Source organism: Apus apus, chromosome 4 (assembly GCF_020740795.1).
Source record: "Apus apus isolate bApuApu2 chromosome 4, bApuApu2.pri.cur, whole genome shotgun sequence".
NCBI lineage: Eukaryota > Metazoa > Chordata > Aves > Apodiformes > Apodidae > Apus > Apus apus.
The window spans coordinates 9796645-9814274 of record NC_067285.1 but is presented as its reverse complement, the minus strand read 5'-3'; the positions used below and the strand labels follow the sequence as shown (position 1 = coordinate 9814274).

The 17630-nt window shown below is 39.6% G+C and overlaps 1 protein-coding gene across 1 annotated transcript in view; it reads left to right on the top strand.

Moving 5' to 3' along the window:
* TECTB (tectorin beta) overlaps nt 1–5602 on the top strand; it is a 34906-nt gene extending 29304 nt beyond the window's left edge. The window contains exon 10 of the mRNA XM_051619450.1: nt 5025–5602. Within this exon, the coding sequence (XP_051475410.1) occupies nt 5025–5047 (23 nt within the window). The 3' untranslated portion in view covers nt 5048–5602. The remainder of the gene's footprint in view (nt 1–5024) is intronic.
* The last annotated feature ends 12028 nt before the right edge of the window (nt 5603–17630 follow it).

Below are 17630 nucleotides of genomic sequence, written 5' to 3'. Positions count from 1 at the left end.
CATCCCCTCCCACACCCTCCTCCCCCCCCATTTTGCCCCCCATGGGTTTTTTTTGTGGTTTTGTTTGTTTGTTTTTTACTCTGGACACCACAAACTTGCCCTAATGAATGTATAAAAAGTCATTTTCTTATTTGAAAAGAGTAATGCTTTCCTCACTCCCAAAAGGACTTGACAGTTCAGTTCTTGTGATTCATAAACATACTCAACTGTAGCTGAAGTCTGGCAATATTCGTTATCAAGTCCACAAAGTGGCCTGTCTTTAGGAGGAAAGCCATCTAGCCAGCTGATGGAAGCAATTTATCTTGTTGGACTGCAAGCAGATGCAGGCAGCTATTTAAGAATCTATTTCTATCCTTTTTATCTTTTGCTTTTACTTTATTTTACAAGTTGCAGGGCAGGGGTGACAGTGCTCTGTCATTGTTCAGGTGCAATAAAGGTAACCTGCTAATTACAAACACCCAAAGGACTGAAATTTTACTGCAAGATGGGTTTGGTTTTTTTTTTTTGAGAAACACATGATTTTTAACAGCCCTGCTTGTGTTGAAACCACACGACTCAAGCCTGCCTGGGGAAGAACTGCTGTTAAATCCATTAAAGCTACTGTTACATCAAAGCCCTTCCACAAGCAGGAAGGCCAAGTAAGCACATAGCTTAGCCAGCAAACCTAAACCTCAGTTTAGACTACTGCAACAAAAATGCAGCAGTCTCAAGATGCTGCCTGGGTTTGGACATTTCCAAATCATTTTCAGTTAAAAGTACATTTAATTTTCAGTAAATACCTTCCAACTTCTTCTCAAATGCAGCTGTGATTCCAGACCATAATAATTCATTGACAATCTGAAACTAACTAGTACCGTTCTTCAGGTAAGAAGGAACAAAAATATGCCTAGATGAGTCCTACATCACTCTTACATTTAGTTTGGGATTCCTTAGTCCCTGGGGACTGAAAACCACACACAAGTGCCTCAGATGCACTTTAGCTGATGGAAAGTTACTCGGGTATGCAAATCTGGGGAAACGACAAACTGGGAAATGGAGGAGGCTTAAGTAGATTATCATATTAGGCAAGTGCTGTAAGCAGGGAGCACGATGTCAGACCTCTTCCTATGAAGAAAGGGAACTGTGAAAGATCTGTCCTGTTAAGTCTTTCCCAGCCCTCTTCCAAAAAAATTTACATACTTTAGTAGATCTCCCCTGAGGGCCAAGGATGACCAGGAATACATGCTCATAGGTTTTGAGCACACTGCTGTTCTTAATGTATCTTCTAAGATGTCCTGAAAACTAGAAACAATGCCCCTGCTCTGGCATGCAATTAGTAACTCTAACATTTAATCCAATCAATTCCCTGGAAAACAGTAGAAGTGAAGGTCAGCTCACTGGTGGGTTAAGAACTGTAATGCATTAGCTTATTTGTTGATTTTCTCCTATTGACTAACAAGCGCATAATAAAAGTTAAGTTAGACTTAACTGTATTGTTGTTTGGACAACAAAGACAAGTTCCCATTTAGCAGATCTATTTAACTTCAAGCATAATAGCCCTGGCATCTGAAGAGCTGTACATTAAAACAATGATTGAGAGGGTGAGGAGGAAGTGAAGAAGCACATAAAGTCATTTCCCTTCCAATTTGTCACAAAACAAATAGATACAGAGATCGGTACTAGTATTGCATTAATTGACTTTGTCATCATGCATCAAACATTTCCATACAGAATTTAACCTCAGACATCTCCCTGGAAAGTCCACTGGGCTGAAATCAAGCAGCTAAACATGTATTGCTTGTTGAATATCAGTTGGCTGATTAAAGATCTTGTTGTGGTGAAAAATGAAGTGGTTTGTGGTAGCTGGAAACTGCCAACAATATTTTATCATTAATAGTCCTGAAAGTAAACTGCTTGGAGGTAATACAAGGGAGGACTGCTTTTTATGCAAGAACATTGCCAGCCACAGGCTTCTCTTTGTTGTAAAGAAAAATATTTTGTTTCAGAATATCAAACGCTAGAAAAATTCCTATGAAAAGCATTTCATTGAGTAATGGTGGGTAGCAACCTAAACCAGCACAAATATCTGCAAACAAGGTATCAGTGACAACTAAAGACAACAATAAACAGCTTCATTCATCTAACTCATCTTCTCTCTCCTTTTGCAGAGGGAAACTCCTTTTCCAAAATAAATTTCTTTATAAAGAGCCGTAAAGTATTTATTAAAACACCTTTTGGGTCCTGGCAAAGTTGTGTGAAAAGCCCATCAATATCTTGGAATTTAGCAGCTTCCAGTTACACAAGAGAGCATTTCCCTGTTTTTTAAAAATAGAAGAGAGTACTTCTCCCTCTCTCAAGACTGAGACTTTCCAAGAAAATAAAAGTCGATTCTCCATGGGTTTGTTTTTTTCCCAATTTTCTGAAAAATTTAGAACTTTCCAATGGGGAAAAAACCAACAACAACAAGAACAAAGTTTCCTCCTGACCACTGCTCAGGGAAAATATCCCAGTTTTCATGCTCAAAATTAGTGACTGTATCAAAGTCCAGCACCTGAGAGCCCAGGAATAACTACCACCTCCAGAGCTCTCCCAGGGAAGAGACAAATGCACAGGCTTTATTTCTATTACTCCAGTGTCTGGAGAACATGGGTGGGTGGGGAGACCACCTCATTACAGTGGGTATTAACTAATGCTGATAAGCAGGGATGGTTTGAGCCTCATGCAAACAGGTGAGTGTGCTGGTTTTAGCTGGGATAGCGTTAATTTTCTTTACAGTAGCTGGTATGGGGCTATGTTTTGGATTGTACTAAAAGCAGTGTTGATAATACAGAGATGTTTTCTTTACTGCTGAGCAGTGTTTACACTGGGTCAAGGTTTTTTCTGTTTCTCACACCACCCCAACTGACCAAAGAGATATTCCATTCAGTATGACCTCATGCTCAGCTGGGCAAAGAAGAAAGAAGGGGGGGACATTTGGAGTGACAGCACTTACCTTTCCAAGTAACTGTTATGCATGGTGGAGCCCTGATTTCCTGGAGATGGCTGAAAACCTGCCTGACAGTGGGAAGTGGTGCATTAATTCCTTGTTTTGCTCTGCTTGTGAGCATGGCTTTTGCTTTACCTCTTGATCTGTCTTTTTCTCAGCCCCTAAGTTTTCTCACTTTTACTCATCTGATTCTGCCCCCATCCCACCATGGCGGAGTGAGCAAGCAGCTGCGTAGGGGTTAGTTGTCAGCTGGACTAAACCATGACAGTGACTCATGGTTGGCAGCAGAACAGTATGTCCCAGACAAGCCCAGGAGCACTGGTGCAGATTCCTTTCCAGCTCCACTCTGGAAATCAGCAGCCTGGCAGGTAGGCACACCTCATCCAACACTCTCATAAGCCCAACCCCAGCATCGACAACCTTTCTAACCACAAACCCCTGCCTTGGTGGCAATTAATAAAATGCAGTTTCTGCCTTCTATTGATTCATTCTGACCTGGTTCTAAACAGCCTTACAGGGTTTTTTTGCCCTCTCCCCCCCGCCCCTTTCCCCCCCCCCTTTTTCCCCCCCCCCCAAGTTTTTGCTTTAACAAATATTTTCTGGCTTGTGTCACTTTTTGTGCACTTCAGGAAGGACAGAAAATTACTGTTCTGATTTGCACTGTCCTCCTGAAGTACTGAATGTGCAGTCACACAATGTCAAGTGTGGGAGTGATTTAGGTCAGAGTTGATTATATTCCTAGTTTCATATGTGACTGCTTTTCTCCTCCCCTCCCCCCAGGTAAGAGCAAAATGTTTAACACAGCAGAACATGCTACCAGCATGGTCTCGGGGCCAAGTACAGTGCCAGAAAGAAGTCTGTCAAAAGGTTGTTTGTGTATCATTTATGTATAATTACCTAGCCAGACTGAATGGGCTCTGCTTGGGCTGTGTATTGCTGCAATATAGAATTACATGTCTTTCTAAGGTAACGTGACAGAAGATACATATATGTATTTCAAAGGTGACATGAGTTTGGAGACTACATAAGAGGCAGACCTTGAGTGATCACATCTTCCAGAAATTGTGCACTTGCAAGATGCACCCAGCACACTCCTATGGAGCTCAGATGCAGACTGCTACAAGACAGTCTTGAGTACAGATAACTTAGAGATATTCTAACAGCTGGATCAGACAGCCATTTAGATTTTGAGTTTTGCTCAGTGTGGATGAATTGTGCTTTTAAGCTACTGGTTATTCTAGATGGAGATGCCATTTGTGTCTGTGCCATAGTGTTTGGCACCTGGTAGTCCTTGCTGAGGGTTCTGACTTGCACAACACTACTGAAATGTGGAAAATAAGTCCATAAAAGAAACCATGAAGAGGATGGGTGCAGTATTAGTCACAGCAGCAGTTTTCAATATTCACTAACCACATAACACCTGATCTGCATTTTAACACAGAGAGGAACATTTCCTGTTTACAGAGCTTTACGTGCGTTCTATAAGACCTAGTAAGAAATAAAAATTATACTTTAAACAGTAAGGACGGAGTCCACCCTGTTTTGGAAACACAACAGTCTTTGAGAACCACATACATCCTCAAGAACTGATAGCCTTTGTCAAAGTATTTATTATACACTTGAACAATAGCCATAACAAACTCGGATGTATTTCTTTACTGCTAAAAACCAAGTATGCACTAAGGAAATAATCCCCACTGACAACACTATTCCTTTTCTACATCTCGTCGTATAAAAGACGAGTAGTGTGCGTTATACTCCTTTCTTAGGTAAGAAAGGAGTATAACACACAGCACTTTCTTACCTTCCCATGTACAAAAAGGCTACAAGTAAAATTCTGATAAAGCCAAGCTAATTGTACTTACTGTTGCTCCCTTAAGGCATTCCTGCTGACACTTTGAAAGAACATCACAAATAGACAAAGCAAAACTATTGAAATTGATACTTACTTCTAGCAACAGTACTTGTACTTGACATTTTCCTGGTGAAGGGCTGCATCTTTTGTGTTGCATCTGAGACTAGCAGCAATGGTGACATTGACTGGTCTGCTTTTCCACAGGGGTCCACAATTCATCTGCTTAAACCTACACAGCAGCTTCAGGTGAGCTTCCAAGTAATGCAGCAGAAGTCCAGCCAGAAGACATTTCTAAAGTATCTGATCACCGTAGAGGGACAGAATTTTGACAAAAGCATCAGAGAAGGACACTGTCCAACTTTGCTGTCTGATCATACCCAAATGTAGGGATACTTCAGTCAGAAGGCCAAAAAGACTACCCTAAAGATGGTGACAGGCAGATGTCTTTTTATTTTGTGTCTGAAAATAGAAGGCAAACGTTATTCTGTAGTGCATGGATGAATTGTTCTATAGTGTTCACTAATCACAACTGCAACTGGCTTCTACTTTTTATCTCATAGATAGCTGTTGGGCTTTACTGGTCTCCCACAGATTTCAGTTGTTTTCATACTTTGTAGTATAGTATAGTGCTTTATAGTATCATAATCAAGTTCCAAGAGAAATCTTAGGTTACAGTTGCCATACAGCTGAGAAATTAACAAGCCCAGCATAAACCACAAAATCTGTAATTTAGTATTTTACAGGACAAATTCATACCCAGAGTAAAGTCATTGATCCAGGTATTTCCCCTGCTCTTCAGTTAAGTTCTTCAAGACTTTGAAGCAAACCAAAATATAAAGATTGGAGCACTAATCTTGGAGACTTCCACAGGTGTGGTATTACTAGCTTTGGATTATCCTAAAAACCTAAACTCCAGAAACTTTCTCCTTCCAAAACCTTGTAAAGTGGATTTTTAGCAGCTGTATGTAATTGATGATGTCATAACTGAAGTTAATTGAGTACGCTGGGAAGTACCCAGTGAAAGAATGACATTTAGAAGCACGTAAATTTAAAACTTTTCCAGTTATGGCATAAAGGAACAAAATTGGAGAGAAGAAGGATTTCCTGATGTATCTCCATTTTTATCTGCATGATCCAATGCTTACTTTTCTCACAAATGTGTGATGATCACTTCTCTGACTGCTACAAGGGCCAAACCCCCTTTCCTTCTCTCCACTCCCAAAGCTGTCTTCAATTTTCAATGTAAAGTTCCAACTTATCAGCTCCAAAAAGTGTGTGCAGATTATTATTGGCCTGCTGAAAAGGCTGTCTTGCTATTAGATGCACAACTAGTGCTGCCAAATCATTGTGAGCTTCACAGTATAGTGAAGCACCCATGTAACTAGTTCACATGAAGAGGGCTAATCTCAGGGAAGACCAGGGAAAGAAAACATTTCACTACTATCAGGCTGCATTTCTTAACAGAACACAGAGATCCTATAATCTTTATATTAGGAAGATAATCCTTACCCTTTGCAACTCCACCTACAATATGGCCAAATAACTCCTTGTCCAGAGGGTAATTTTGTCAGTAAAAAGCTATTCTGTAGACTGTCCACCTCTCCACTGCTAATGAAATAAAGTCTGCCACACACCAATATAGACAGATCAACCAATAATGTTTGCTTTTAAACCTCATGACTCAGTTATCTGGCAGCATTCTTGTACCTTCAGCAACAAACATGAGCCAACATCTTCAGCTGTTAGGAAAGTGCAATTGCTCACACCGCCTTATTCCCTGTGGCAGGTAGGGTAGGATACAGCAAAGGAAACTCACTCTGGAGCAGCAAGAAGACTTGGGGGCTTCTCAGATCTAAAGACACAGAACTTCTTCTCTTCACTAGTCCACACAGGTGAACTCTAAACACCCTGCAATGTAATTAAATGGTTTATGCACTCTACATTTTCACCCACTGAGTAGTGTCACGCCCTATGCAACATCCTCTTTTTCATACCAACATATCCTTCAGCATTTTTTCCTATCCTTTAGATAGCAGGAAATATGACTACTTTCCCATTTTGAAGTCTAGAACAAATAGGTATCTTCCTTACCATAATGGTTTCAGGAAGATTTTCACACAGGACCTGTTAAACTCTAGAAAAAACCCATAGGTATGTTTTTTTCTCAGGTCTTTAACCCACACATACTTGTCTAACTTCCTCTATCAAAACTTTGCTTATCTTTTTATTATTGGAAGACTAAATTTCAATGGGTTTGGCCTGACATTCACACTGGAAGGGACCATGTTGAAACTGAAGAGTTGCAGCATAGTTATAGAATGCAACAGCGATTAAAAACAGAGGACAGAAAGAAGTAACTATATAGGATCAGGTGTCACCTAAGTAACTCTTATGCAATCAGCAATAGATTTTTTTTTCCTATGATATGTTTCTGCATGAAGATTGATATCCAGTACTTCATAAGGGCTTCAAAATTTTGCCCTTAGTAGTCTCTGATAAAAAAAAATAATAAAATCATTTGGCTTTGGAAAACAAAGTCAGTAAGAAATGAGAAGAAGTAATCGAGCAAAGAAAAATGTTGCAGGATGAAAGCTAACCAGTGTTCCACAGAATGTCATGCTGTTTGCACTGACCCTGTAACTGCACAGAGGACTGCATATTACTCCCTGCAACCTGAGCAGTAGCCCAGCAAGGGCATCAGCAGGAATAGCTGCATCAGCTGCTTTTGGACATTCTCTATCTGGACTCAGTAGAAAGTCTTATTATACCACAGCAAGATTCTTCAGAGCAAAGAACCACAACCCACAAGCACCTGCTCAAGCTTCAGGCCATGCAAACTGGGGAAGATTTGAGAGGGACTTCCCCAGTCTCCAGTAGAAATCCACATAATTGGCAGTCACTTAAATGGCTCACTGGATAAATGGGCTCACTGGATAAAAAGGTTATTTATTTCTTCAATTTTAAACTGTATTTTAACTCTGGGCAGTGAGCCTCCATTACAAAAGTTTCAAGGCCTGAAAAGTATATGGAAACTCTATATTGTAAATAAAGTGGGTTCATTGAGAAAATCCTTTCTCAAATAATATAAATTTAATGGCAAAAAATCTATTTCAGACTGAAATGCTCCTTCACCACATAGAACTACAGCAAATTGATACAATTTGCTATAGATCTTTGAAGCAATGCTTGAGGTGATCTTGTAATCACATAAAGCATACGACTAACAGACTAGAAAACCAGTTGGTGGGCAGTGTCCCATTGAAACAGTGTTTTCAGGTTTGTAAGTCTGTGAGTAGGCTGGGTAAATCACTAAGGTGAATGCACTGCATAAAAACAAGTTATTATTACGTGAGGGTGTAGCTGTCACAGTATAAAAGGCAGTTGAGTAAGCAGAGTGAATAGCAAAGAGAAAGAAGCTAATAACAGTGCTAAGGAGATTACAGAAACAACAACTGATGCTCAACTGAATTTAGGTGAGTGACTGAAGACAAAAAAACTATCTAAAGAAAAAATAATGTTGCTTGCTTTGTCCACTTCTTGGGCAAAGATACTTAGCTGATGTTAATAGCTCCCTGCTGCCAGAGTTAAGGCTTCACTTGTATTGCTGATCTCTTCTGCTCTCTGCTGTGACACAGTGCATGGTCGGGTCTTCCATAGTAAGCTCATTAAAGATGTCAGGATAATTTTATGGGTTTATGTATGAGAAGTATCTTCTCTAGATTACCTAGTTCCACGAACCAGTCTTGACTAGCAGCTACTATATTATCACTTGCTTTGTGGATTTGCACTTTGGGACTGGAGATGGGAAAAAGAAAGGGGATGGAGAAGATAAAAGAAGAAATCCTAAATTTATAACTCCTATGAAAACTACTTATACATGGAAGCCTGTGAAATAATGAATCACTGTATAGTGGTATGTATTTTTGAAGAATAGGTCATCTTACTGCCAGACTTGAAGAAAGCAAACAGCACTGCAACCCACAAGAAAAAGAGGATCCCAGCAACAGCATGGATGCCAACTTTTTTGTAACTAATAAAGTCATACTAAGGAATACAAACTACACCAGTGACTACATAGAACTAAGTGAAGACATCAACTGTTGTGCCTGGACAGACCTCCTCAGAGTGATAAACATCATAAGTTTGGGGTTTTTTTGTTCAATTTTTTGCTGTTATTGTTCTTGGTTTTCCTTTTTTTTTTTTTTCTTTTTTTAAACAAAACAGGGATTGCAAAATTTGGAGATAAAGAGAATGCAAATGAGACTAAATCTAGCTGTGTGTTACAGAAGTGTTTCCTAATGTGTCTTCCAAAAACTTAATTAAAAAATAATAATTTAAAAGTATGCACCGCCTTTGAATGAAATAGAAGAAAATGAAAGGAAAGAAAGACTCTTCATTTCCAGCACTTGGCCAACCTCTGAAGCCCTGAGTTCTTCCCCAGCTTTGTTGGGAGGCTGAAGTCAAATACCTGCTACATTAGCTTCTTCTCTGCCTTTGAACACGAGACCCTCTCCTGACATTTGGTCAACAAGCTGGGATCAGAATCTAATTCATTATATTACTTACACCAAAGGTATTACAACAATATGTGGGTGTTTAAAATTAAGTATGGTATGTGACTGCGTATCAGGAGGAAGCGTTACAATGACCTACAAGCCACACCATGGGCTGAAACATGAGTAAGCTTCGGATCTCGACACCAGGAAGAGGACAAAAAAGGGTGTTACCACAGAAGTCTTTTTTTTGTGGAGTATACAAAGCATATGAAGCAGCTACTGCTTACTCTGTTCAAGCAGTTTTTAGTCTTTACAAAGGGACCGAACAGACTAACATGTATTCCTGTTATTCAGAATTATCTGCCAAATACTCATATAATTCATGATCAATTTATCACTGATGATGCTGATTTGACATGTATAGAATTTATAGCATTTATTGTTTTTTCCTGCAATCAGGAAGACAAACTTCATTATATGATACAGACTTGAGCCCTGCTTGGATGCCATAACTGCCTCAAGGAAGGTTTTAGCTTGGATGTTACCAGTTGTAAACAGAGATGTGGTGTTGCAGGAATATTTTCTAGCATATGCCTTCCTATTGCATATTTATACCAGGAAGCATCTTTGGATTGCTACAGAATGAGTCAAAATGCTGTGACTGAAGTAATAGCAAATTCATTTAAAGCTACAGACAGACTGCCAGAGAAGCTCAAAGCACAGTCCTGGGGGAAAACACACTGTGTGTGCTTGAAAGGTTAAAAAAAGGAGCAGGCTGTGTGCCAAAGAGGCAACACTCAACAGCTCTGAGTGGCCTTGAAGACAGCATTGTCCCATGGTAAAGAGATTAATCTTGGCAGCACACACTGTGGTGTGGATGAAATAGCTGCCTCAAGCTCAAAGGTACTCCAGACAGCACAAGCTAGTGCCTGAAGTGCCATCCCAGGGTGTACAAGACTGGAGCTGAAGACAGTCTGATTCCGACTGAAGTGTTTCTTAGATTTGCATCAACTGTGACAAATCATATTGCAAAACACTCAAGCCCGGCTTGAAAGTGCCATAAAACTGTCCTCTCATATTTTAAGGTTTGAAGAATCCTCAAAGCAAAATAGAGCTCAGCCAGCTTTCTGAAACTGCTAGAGACAAAAGAAAACTAGCTGTAACACTTGTCTTTTCTAGAAAGCACTTTGTAGGAAAACACCCTGAACAGAAATCAGCCCATCATAACACAAAATGAGAGAGCTGACTGCAAAAAGCCTTTAGCAGCCACCACTCAGGGCTCAAGAGCTCAGTACAGCTGAAGGGCACCACTTGCCTGGGTTTGCTGCTAAGTGCTTTCCCTTCTGTTGTCTGTTATAATTAACAAACAAGCCCCCTTCCTTCCCACTTCCTAACAGAAAATACTAACTTCATAGCACTAACCACATGCTTCAAGTTCTGGCACAGGGACAAAACAATCGACCTCAGTGGCAGGTCTCACCACAGGCAGATGGGAAGTCACAGAGCACCGTGTTAACACTGTGTTAGCTAGCACAAAAACTTACACAGAAATAGCAATCCTCAACCTCCTACCCACTCCAAATTTCTCAGCTTGTTGTCACAAAGTCTCATCTCATTTTTGCAGCTACCTTGAGGAATACTGGGATGTGACTAGAAATTCATCATTTTATACTGAGGGAGAAAGTATTTGAGTATCACACTCTCAGATGTGTGCACTGCAATAACCTGGAAGCTCAGAAGCAGAAGAAACATGTCAGAGGGGATAGAGCCTCCTGGCTCCTCAGAACAATAGTCTTCCCCAATGCACTTCTCCAGAAAAGGCTGGAAAGGAACACAGGATTTTTGCATTTACTGGAAAGCAATCGGTGGCAATTTGGATAGCCAAGGCCAGCTTCTGGCTGCCATGTGGGTAGAAAGCATTCCAAGGTGCTTGAAATGCCACAACAAGCTCCAAGGTGTCTGGCCAATCAACCAAGGCACTGACAAGATTCACCAGAGCAAGAGCTGTTGCAGCACTGTAACAGTCAGGTGTTCTTCCTTGGTACCCAAGGGCACTGAAACCACTCTGTCACCGAGCAGCAGTACACTTGAATCTCAGACACTACATTTTCCTCCTTCTATTCTGCTGGCTCCAACTTCTTTGCCTGTCACCAAATTTTAATTAAAGAATCCTAATTAACCAGAGCATTTTGGTTTAATAGTTTCATTGGCAATCCTGAGTTTGGACTTAACACATATTGCAACTCAGGGCAGGTTTTACAGCCCATCACGTATTGTTTATCATACTTTAGTTGGAAGGAAAACAAATGGGCATATGGGTTGCAGTATAACACTAACTGAGAGATGAGACAAGTAGCAGTGAAGTATGAGATTGCCTCAGTGTTACCCTTATTCATCTGTCTCCATCTAAGGCAGAAGTTGCATCATGTATAATATAGACAAGGTAGAAATTGTCTTCCTGTACAGAAAAGTCTGGCCAGCGACAGGGGAGAAAGAAGGCAATACTAGTTTGGGTTTTCTTGGGGTTTTGTTGTTGCTGTTGTTTATTTTTCAAATACTTCCCTTGGTTCTCCAGTGAGAACTGAACGAAGACATGCAGCCTAGTGAAGCAATGGACACCCTCCCCTGCACAGCTTGCCATTGGACACCACATGCATGCACATTTCATGCAAGATGGCAGGTGTTGGAACTGAATGCAACAAGAACAGCTGAAGAAGTTCCAAATCCCCCTGTAACCTAGGTAAACACCTTCAGACACCAACTAAAGATCCAGGAGTAGGTGGCACTTGGTGCCCTCCACAATGCTCAGGATACCAGCAGCATCCTGCAGAAGAAGGCTACGAATGACTGCTGGAAATATCTACTGGCATTTTTTTTCTGTCCAAATAATTTTCTTTGACCTTCAAACTTTTGCACAATCTCACAGGTAGTCCAATACTGCTGGTGACAAAGGTCATGAAGCTACCAAGGCAGAATAGGCTGCTTGTATATTTATAGCCAGCATGAATTTGTTTTCTGTTCTCCTGCATTCTATTTATTCTGGTTTTTTGGTGGTTTTTTTTTCCTCTTTCTGTAATCTTTTTCTTTTTAACAAGATTTTCAGCACTGCATGTCCTTCATTGGATATCAGGAACAAACCCAGCATGGTTTACTGATACAGTGACTGAGTCTCATTTTATCTTATTGACATCAAATACCCCACGTGCTCTGAAACAGAAGATGTAACCCAAATACTCTATGGCTGAGCTTGTCCTGAATAGGCAGCTGACAAAACATGGTCATCTGCCCCAGATGTGGCCCGAGATCTTCTAAGAAAAGTTTGCAACATGAACAGTAGGTTCTCTGCAAACCTTTTGGGGTTGGAACACAGGTCTTGTGGTAACTCAGCAGTATATCAATAGCCAGCTCAATATGGTACTACTAGATCTTGGGCAGTATTATTAAACAAAGAAACTAGGTGATTGCAATTCAAACCACAAGGTTATGAGAGGTGTAGAATTTTATGTGATGCATATAGTCTTGAATCCATTTGCCATTAAACTCCTTGCAAGACAAGCTGCAAGTTCAGGTCCTCTATTCAACCCCTGTCCATGCCACAATCAACTATGCCCTACATGGGCATCTACTTCTGCTGTCATCCTAACCTAAAAAAAAATAAAAATCCCTGTTCTTGGAATGTATTTGTTACAGTCTTCTCTGTAGCAACTTAAATCTGGGAAACATGCTAGCTTAAAACACAAAAGCCCTACTGAACAAAAAAGAAATTCAAGTACAAGTTCTGTGCTTAAGTGTTCACCATGGCAAGTTTGTTCAGTGATTTTTCAGGACTTCCCACAGGGTAAAGTATCTTTTGAGAATTATATTTGCTGTAGCTAAACCAAAAAGCACCACCTCTGGCATGACTACAGTATAAGTGCCATAGAAGTGCATTAGAACATGTAACACACCCGTACATCATACACCAATTAATCAGGTAGACAAAGTCATTTACTCACCTCATTCCAAACCCTTATTAAACATGACCCAGCCACAGGAAGTACTGATTGCCTGAATTTGAATATCACCACATTACATTTTTTGGTGTGTATTTCCCTGATCTGCAATATACACCTACATGTTTTTAACCAAGCAAATGCCTTTTTTACAGGGTCACTAGCTTCAACTGGCATGCAACTGAATTTGACAATTCTTCATCCACACAGCCTTGAAAAACCACATGTGCTATTGAAACAACCTCAATCACAGTCCCTAAATTTCTGAACATACTTCTAGGCACTGAAACACACAATGTCTTCATCAGGAATAAGAAACTTCAACTAGAGAGACTTAATCAGAATTTAAATCCAGAGTTTAAAGCAACATCTCTTTTTGCGATCTTGCATTATGATGATCTCAAAAGCCTTCTAAAAGTTAAACTCCAGTGGTCTGTTTCAACAGATTTCTGAAGAAATATGTACAATTACTTTGGAAATTAGAGACCATGTCAGTACTCATCAGACAGCATAATTAAATCCACACATCTAATGAAGTCCATAGAATTAAATCACAAAAGCATCAGACACCTTATCTCACAAGCCACCTCTTGAACTTCTTATACTCAGCCTTGTCTTTAACTGGGACAAAACACTTTCAGTTAAGGCTTAAGATGAAGCACAGATTGAAATAAAGATTTCAGTACATTATAGGCATTCCGTGTTGTTCAGTAACAAAGTATAAGCAGATAATCTGCTGTATTTTAAATGTTGATCATTACAGCTGAGCTCTCTATAGGTTTATAATGGCACCTCATCAACATCATGAACATTACCTCTAGTCTGAAAAGAAAAAAAAGAGCCACTATATTAGAGAGTTTCTAAATTGGAGATGGACCCTGAACTAGATCGGAGCTTCTCAGAAAAGCTGAAATCCAAGGCTTATAATTTGTATTAAGCAAAGTGAACAGAAGAGGTGCACAACACAACATATGAGACACTAACAGGCATGTTAGCAAACCAGTGTTCTACTCCTCTACCATTAGAAGCATGGTATCTTTGAAAAAAAAAAAAAATCATTGTGAGTTCTTGTGTTTAGCTAAAACAGTCAGGATTCACATTGACAAATCAAGTCTTCATAGCTATCTATACTATACGTGAATTTGATTAGCTCAACAAAAGTTCAGCCACTTAAACAACAGCACTGTGATAATATTCCAAGTGGTCTTTAACCTTTCCTCATCCAAATATTACACGTCAGATATTGCTCACTTTGAACATTAGCTCTTTTCTCTTTTATTAGTCCATAAATCCAAAGTCTAAAGTCACTAAGAAAAATTTGCTTAATTTATTCACTTCCAGTTTGAATGGTCAATACTCAAAATTTCTGTTCATAAACCATCATGTTTGCTTCTCTTGTCTACATTTTACCCTGGCAGCAGGGGACACTAAATATAGCAAAATGTTCAGGTAAATGTACAGGCAGAACAATAGAGCCAAATTCTGACAACTGCTGAATAAAAGAATCAGAAGCTTCAGTTCTTGAATCATGTCTCAGGTTTGGATTTGAAAATCCAGAACTGATGCAGAAGCCAAGCTCTGCATGGACACAACAACAAAATCATGTCAAGCTTCAAAATGTCAGCAGATCCTCAACTTTGGTAAGCAGTTCTCATTTCCACCAGAAGTTAAATACCATTAAATCTTCACTAGTTCCTGCTAACTGGATCTAAGTTCATTTGTATCCATTGTATCTGCCGACTTCATGTTTGATCAGCCTCTATTATACATTATTAACCTTTAGAAGATAAAAAGACCTGATAATTTAATCTGTCCACAGATTTTCATCAGAGCCTCACTGTCACAGCCATGCAGAATATGTGCTGGATGCTCTCCAGTGTTAAGGTGCAATATATGGCATTAATGCTTTTGAGATAGGAATGGCTTTGCCTTGTTGGAGTTTACACAGAGATAGGTTAATTTTTCATCTATGATTCTTAGCAGATGGAATAGAAATTATCCACGCCAGATATTCTGTATATCAGAGCTCAGAAGAACTAGTGTTTTGGGTCAAATTCTGATCCCAAATAGGCCAATGTAAATCCACAATATTACATAGTTTCCAGTCAAAATCAGTAGAATTATCTCTCAGTTATTATGCTTGGAGTCGGCAAGGCAAGATATAAACCAGATGCTTTTAGCTCCTAGGAAGTGACCGGCAGTTCACACTTGGGTGAATTTAACATCTACAGTTATCTTAAAAGTCCATTTCATCTGGTTTTAAAATCATAGACACTTTGAGGGACACACCACTCGAGCTCTGCAGGAAGAGAAGAGAATGCAGGATTGTCAATGGTAACATGGAAGCAGCAAATTCAGTCAGATCAGTCAGATCCTTTGACCAACACAGTAAGAATAATTTATAATATCCTGGAACCAAACTGACTACTGTTAGGACAATTATTTAGGCTGAAGGGTTAGAATATGTTTCATGTTTATCACTCAACAACCTATTGCATTTGAGTAGATTTCACAAGACCAATAAAAAAGGCTTCTTATATGTTACCTAGAAGTGACTGAACTCCAGTTTTGTGTGGTAATGACCTTTAGCTCCACTCTTCACAGCTCACACCAGTTGCACAACCTCAGCAAGAATCACTTTTAATCAGCATTCAGGGATACTCCATAGTTCACTGGCAGTTACCTCAAATCTCAGATATACTTATGAATCCTGCTGCCAGTAATGGAGCTGCAAGAAAGCTGGAAAAAACCACTTATTTCCATTTCTTTTGCTTTCTTTTGGTGCATGTTCTTCATCATTGAAGACTGAGCTGCACAAAGGGCAAACAACTAAATTGCTTGTCTGGTATTGAAAAGAAGTACTAATGTGGCTAGTGATACTTTAGATAAGCACAGAAAATGAGATCTGAACAGAGAAGGTGAACTGTTTAGCTATTACCTATAGAACTAACAAAAGAAATTTTGGATTACCGCATGCTGGAAAACCACATGCATGCAGACATTTCTGTCAAAAATTAATAATTTGAATAAATATTTTGAGGTACATGCTGCTCAGATTTCAAAAGAGCTCCTGCAAGCCTATAGAGAATTTTTAAACTCACTTGCCATCTGCTTATAATTTAATATTGAAAAATTACCAATATTTTTATTAACAAAGTTATTTTTTTAGTCTTATGGAAGGAAAAAAAAAAAAAGTTAAGTCTGCCTTGAGCTCCTCTTTTTTAGTACTGGGACAAAGGTGATGTTTCCACAGCTGACCTATTCTATTTTATGTCATTGGTCACCAAGATCTCAAACTATGACATCACCCATTCAGAAACTACAAGGAGCACAGATAACGCACACAGACAAACCTGCACTACAGAATATAAGCCCACGTGCCTTCTAGAGCTTAGGAACATGTTTTCTCACACCCTTTTTCAAAAAAAGCTGAAAAAAAGATTACTCACCACAAGCAATTCCACAAGACACTTGCTCAAGAGCCCAAGCTACCTACCTCAGAGATGACACACTCACTGCTGAGAGTTGCTTAGGACCCCCAGCATGGTTTTTAAAAAGTGAACTAGTCAATGATCTTAATTCACTAGGAAGCAACTATATAGGTGAGAGGTGGCAAAACTTCACAACTTAGATTAACTTGCTGTTCAAAAGACATGAAAAGCCAGGTACTCTGTGTACCAGGGAGAAAGGGTAGAGAAGGAAAAGCAGTTACAGCTTTACACATACTGCTAGCTCAAGTAATAGGGTTTGTTTCCTCCTCAAGGGTCTCCGCTACATTGCCCCCCACATCAGTACACAAGATGTATCTAGAAGCGAAAACCACAGATAGTGTCAGTCACTCCAGCACTTCTGAGGCAGTGAGGCAAGATCCACTTACACCAAATGGAAACCTGCCCAACTACTAATTATTAGTATCTACTGCATACCTTGTAACAGCATTAAACTGTCTGCTTTCTTTCCCACATGCAAGATGTACCACAGGCTGGAGCTAAGCAACTTGCACACCAGCATCACCTCTTTATGCCAATTTTGGAACCATCTCACTCACTTTCTTTCATCCTGCTCCAACTCACATTTTCTAACTTAGAGGAAATTGCAATCAGAAGGTCTAGGATGATAATTAGTGTTGGCACAGGTGCTTTCACTTTTATTCATGTCCACTGATACAGGCAGGGTCCCCCACCCCAATCATGAATACTTAAGATTTTAAGTGAAAAATATTTAATATTGTTTTACTCTTCAAATATCATGCAGAAGTCAAATTCCAGCACCCTTCAAATCAGGCCCAGATCAACAAAATCTTCATGATCTTGACTAGTCCT